This window comes from Neophocaena asiaeorientalis, unplaced genomic scaffold (assembly GCF_003031525.2).
Source record: "Neophocaena asiaeorientalis asiaeorientalis breed wild unplaced genomic scaffold, Neophocaena_asiaeorientalis_V1.1 scaffold128, whole genome shotgun sequence".
NCBI classification, from domain to species: Eukaryota; Metazoa; Chordata; class Mammalia; order Artiodactyla; family Phocoenidae; genus Neophocaena; species Neophocaena asiaeorientalis.
In genome coordinates this window covers 645,958-650,666 of record NW_020175827.1, presented here as the reverse complement: position 1 = coordinate 650,666, position 4,709 = coordinate 645,958, and the positions used below count along the sequence as shown (strand labels likewise).

Below are 4,709 nucleotides of genomic sequence, written 5' to 3'. Positions count from 1 at the left end.
ACTGCGCTGTGCCCGGGGCGCACCGGGAGGAGGGATCAGGATTCTGTGCCCGGGCGCAGATACTGACACCCAGGGAATCCGGGTGCCCACCCCCACGCCATGTGGGCCCCCAGGAACCCGGCTCCGCCACCCCAGCTGCCCCGTGGCCCTGGCCTCAGTCCTGGCCCGGAGGAGATTCTGCGGACTTACAGGTATCTATTTGGGTGCACAGCCTGGGAAGGGGAAAGAGCAAGGAGTGATGGGGAATGTAGCAGGGGCAAAAGAAACCCGCAATTCTCCCCCTACCCGTTTTAGGTCCCAAACGCAAGCTGCCTCCCTCCCCCCATTCAGTTTGTGGGGCTGTGGCAACCTAAAAGAGGTTAGGAATGGGACTGTGTGTGAATGTATGGGTGCATGTGTGTCGGGGGGTGGCGTTCAGCATCCTAGGAAGGGGGATTCCAAGTACGGATAAGAAAAGGGGGATGCTGGAAAGGTCTGATAAGCCGTGGGGTGAGGGTGGCGGTGCGGATATCCCTGCGCGTGCACGTACGCATTTGCACTGGCGCTCGTCCTTCAGTGCGGGTGCACCCTTCCCACCTCCTCAGGCATGCGCTGGGGGGATGGGGGCGGCTCAAGGCAGGAGTTAGAAGAAGGACTGTGTGCAGTGCCGGGGAGATCTCCCCCGCCCCACGCCGATCCTTCCACCAGTGCCTCAGTTTCCCTGCCTGAATCAATAAATAAGATCTTTCTCTTTTTTGCAGGGATTGGCTTCGCCACTGAGCCTTCGGGCCTCTGCCAGCCACCACCCCCACTCCCCTAGCCATCCTCGGCAGGTCCCAGTCCCGGCTCCATCGGTGCTTTCGCCCCAGCGGCAGCTATGCTGCACACCGAGGGCCACGCTCTTCTTCGGGCCGTGGGTCAGGGTAAGCTACGCTTGGCCCGTTTGCTTCTGGAGGGGGGCGCCTACGTGAATGAGGGTGATGCCCAAGGGGAGACTGCGCTAATGGCGGCCTGTCGGGCCCGCTACGACGACCCCCAGAACAAGGCGCGCATGGTACGCTACCTTCTGGAGCAAGGCGCGGACCCCAACATCGCAGATCGCCTAGGGCGCACGGCGCTTATGCACGCTTGCGCCGGCGGCGGGGGCGCAGCGGTGGCCTCCCTGCTCCTTGCCCATGGCGCAGACCCTTCAGTCCGAGATCACGCTGGCGCCTCGGCGCTTGTCCACGCCCTGGACCGCGGGGATCGCGAGACCCTTGCCACGCTGCTGGACGCCTGTAAGGCCAAGGGCACGGAGGTCATCATCATCACCACCGACACCTCGCCCTCGGGCACCAAGAAGACCCGGCAGTATCTCAATTCCCCACCGTCCCCGGGGGTGGAGGACCCCGCTCCCGCTCCTCTTAGCCCGGGGGTCTGCACGTCGCCGTCGGAAATCCAACTGCAGACTGCAGGAGTAGGAGGACAGGGATTGTTATCCCCTCGCGCCCAGGAAGAAGAGGAGAAGCGGGACGTATTTGAATTCCCTCTTCCTAAGCCCCCCGATGACCCCTCCCCTTCTGAGCCACTCCCCAAACCACCCCGTCATCCTCCAAAACCACTCAAAAGGCTCAACTCCGAGCCTTGGGGCCTAGTGGCCCCTCCTCAACCGGTCCCTCCTGCCGAAGTGAGGCCGGGGATTGAGCGCCTGACCACCGAATTCAACGGCCTGACCCTGACAGGTCGACCGCGCCTTTCCAGACGTCACAGCACTGAAGGCCCAGAGGACCCGCCCCCGTGGGCGGAGAGAGTGACGGGTGGGGGTCCTCTCTCGCGCCGAAACACAGCGCCAGAAGCTCAGGAGCCTGGCCCCCCTTCAGGGCTGAGGCAGAAACTGAGCCGCATGGAGCCGGTGGAGCTCGATATCCCCGGAAATCTTTGCCCCGACTCGCCGGAGTGCAGCCGCCCGTCCCTGGAGCGCCGGAGATACAGCGCCTCCCCGCTGACCCTCCCTCCAGCCGGCTCTGTTCCCTCCCCGCGCCAGTCCCAGGAGAGTCTGCCTGGGGCTGTGTCTCCGTTGAGCGGGCGGAGACGGAGTCCAGGGTTGCTGGAGCGGAGGGGCTCGGGGACGTTGCTTCTGGACCACATCGCGCAAACACGGCCTGGTTTCCTGCCCCCGCTCAATGTCAGCCCCCACCCTCCCATCCCTGACATTCGCCCCCAACCCGGAGGTCGGGCGCCTTCGCTGCCCGCCCCTCCCCAGGCGGGGGCGCCAGGCTCTCCCAGGACCAAGCGCAAGTTGGTGAGGCGCCACTCCATGCAGACTGAGCAGATCCGCCTGCTAGGGGGCTTCCAGAGTCTAGGCGGGCCAGGGGAGCCTGGGCGCTGAGAGGAGTGAGAGGAACCAAGGAGGGTGGGGATCAAGACCTTGGGAAGGGTGGAAGAACCAGCTCACACACACACCTCGGACATAGGGGTCTGTTGCATGTGCTCATGGGCTCGGCGCACGCACACATGGGTAAACATGTGTCTACAAGCACAGTACTTGCACTTGCAGGGAAGGGTAAGTACTCTTATTTATTGGTCATATAGACACATGCACTCATGCCCTGGCCACTTCACATGCACATGGGAATTACTCATACACCGGACCATTTGTGCCAGGGCCCCAAAAGGGTCCCAAGCTTACTTGCATTTGTTCAGAAGCGTTAGGGAGCCCCTACTTATGAGTAGTATCCAATCTCTTTGACCTCCTGCAATAGTAACCCCTTCCTTTCCATGTATGCCCTGCAACACAGCCCACTCATGATTTTGGACACTCTACCCTCTTCGTGAATATCCCACCCCATTCTACAGGTCTTGCTTCTCTCTCCAGGCTTGGCTCCTTGTTCACACCCTGCTTCCAGCCCTAACCACTTTTCAGGATATCTTCTTCACTCTCCTTGGGAATTTGCTGCAGCAATCCCCAGCCTCAGTTCTGCTGCTGCCCTTCCTGCTCTCAGCTTTACTTCTCAGCTTTCTGCTTTTTCTTCCCATCCTGTTCCCCCAACCAATACAACAGGTTGTCTCATTTTTCCAGGAGGTGGGTCATGGGCTCTAAGCTGCTGTTCTGTCTGTCTGAGCTTATGAACACCCCCACAGGTAGAAGTGGGGAGTAACCCTAAATCACTCCTCTCTCCACTCGACATATCAAATAAATGTGTTCAGAAGTCTCTGTTTGGTCACTTCTGCTGGGGGTGGAGGGTGTGGGGAATGAGGAATAGGGAGGGAGGGTGATGCTAACTATAGCTATAACGATCTAGGGGATACTTCGAGGTTCCAGCTATCTTCTTTCCAGGAGACCAACTGTGGTTGTAGAAGAAAAGGCAAGTGTCCCATGTCCTGAAGGTTTTATGCCATCTGATAGGTTTTCATTTCCCTCAGTCTCCCCTATGTCCATCCTCAAATTCTTTAACTTAAGATTCCTACAAAGAATCCCTCCCTCCACCATCAGCAGATATATCCCAATAGGTTAACTGTCCCTCTTTCAAGCTTTCTATGTCTTGACCACTCACAGTTTTTCCTTGGGGGCCTAACTTTTATCTCACCAGGTGCATTTCATTTTCTTCTACTTCTTGCTTCTGTTTTCTGTTTCCGCATCCTTGAGTTCTGAGCCACTGTAGGGTGGAGAGAGAGAGTGAGAGAGGAATCGTATAATCTCGCCTAGGTAAAAATGGTATGATAGTCAACTGACAAACAGGGTGTGTGTGTGTGTGTGTGTGTGTGTGTGTGTGTGTGTGTGCACGCACACGTGTGCATGTAAGAGTAATTGGAGGAACCCAGCCTGACAGGTACCTGTGAACGAAGGTACCTGTCTTAATCTGTCCCCCTGGACCTTTCAGCTTGCTGGTTTTCTTCCTATAATCTAACTCTCCCTTGCTCTAATGAGAGGTATGGGAGCAACCCATTCTACTCTTCCTTACTCCCTCCCTCAACCTAGAATAGGTGAAATCAGAAAATGCCCCAACGATGTGGTATAACGAAAAGATTAAAATATTGGGGATCAGAAGATCTATGTCTGAACCCTCCTTTGCCATCTTCTGGCTATTTAATTTTGGACAATTTATCTAGCCTCTCTGTCAGTTTCTTTATCCGTAAAATAATAAAGTCTAGTTAGTGATTGTGACTATTAATGACAGTGCACTAAAGTACATTGTATAGTGTCTGACAAACTGTAAGTATATGCTCATTAAATGCCAGTATCTTTCCTTGCTTTAGCTCCACCACCAATTGCATGTGATCTTGGACAAGTCACGTCACTTCTCTGAGCCAGTTTCCTCATCTACATCTGTAAAATGAAGTGGTCGGACAAAGGCTCTCTAAGAATCCTCTCACTCTGTCTACTGGCCTTTTTTTTTTTTTTTTTTTTTGGCTCTAGCCTCGGCCCTGGGGTCTGGCCCGCTTTCTAGTACTCCCCACAGGACTCCCAAAGACGCGCCCAAGCTAAGCCTCTCCAGTATAGAGGATATCGCTTTTTCTCTTTGTAATTGGTTGCTCAGAACCTCCGCCCTCCTCAGTAATTTGCCTATGGCGGAGCGGCAGCCGGCCAGCTCCCGCCCCCTCTCTGGTGATTGGCATAGGACCTGGCTCACCCCCGCCCCCGCGTGACTGACGGCTGGGCTCCGGCACCTCCTTCAGTCCCTGGGCGCTCGCTGGCGGGGGAGGCTGGGACCGTTACCTCGCCAGGCTGGCAGGCTCTGGACCGCTACTCC

General features: G+C 56.6%; 1 protein-coding gene across 1 annotated transcript; it reads left to right on the top strand.

The window, feature by feature from the left end:
- Positions 1-72: 72 nt before the first annotated feature.
- On the top strand, positions 73-2,347 carry ANKRD34A (ankyrin repeat domain 34A). The gene is made up of 2 exons (XM_024732671.1): positions 73-191; positions 741-2,347. Exon 2 carries the CDS (start codon positions 857-859, stop codon positions 2,345-2,347), a length of 1,491 nt encoding a protein of 496 aa, XP_024588439.1. The 5' UTR covers positions 73-191; positions 741-856.
- The last annotated feature ends 2,362 nt before the right edge of the window (positions 2,348-4,709 follow it).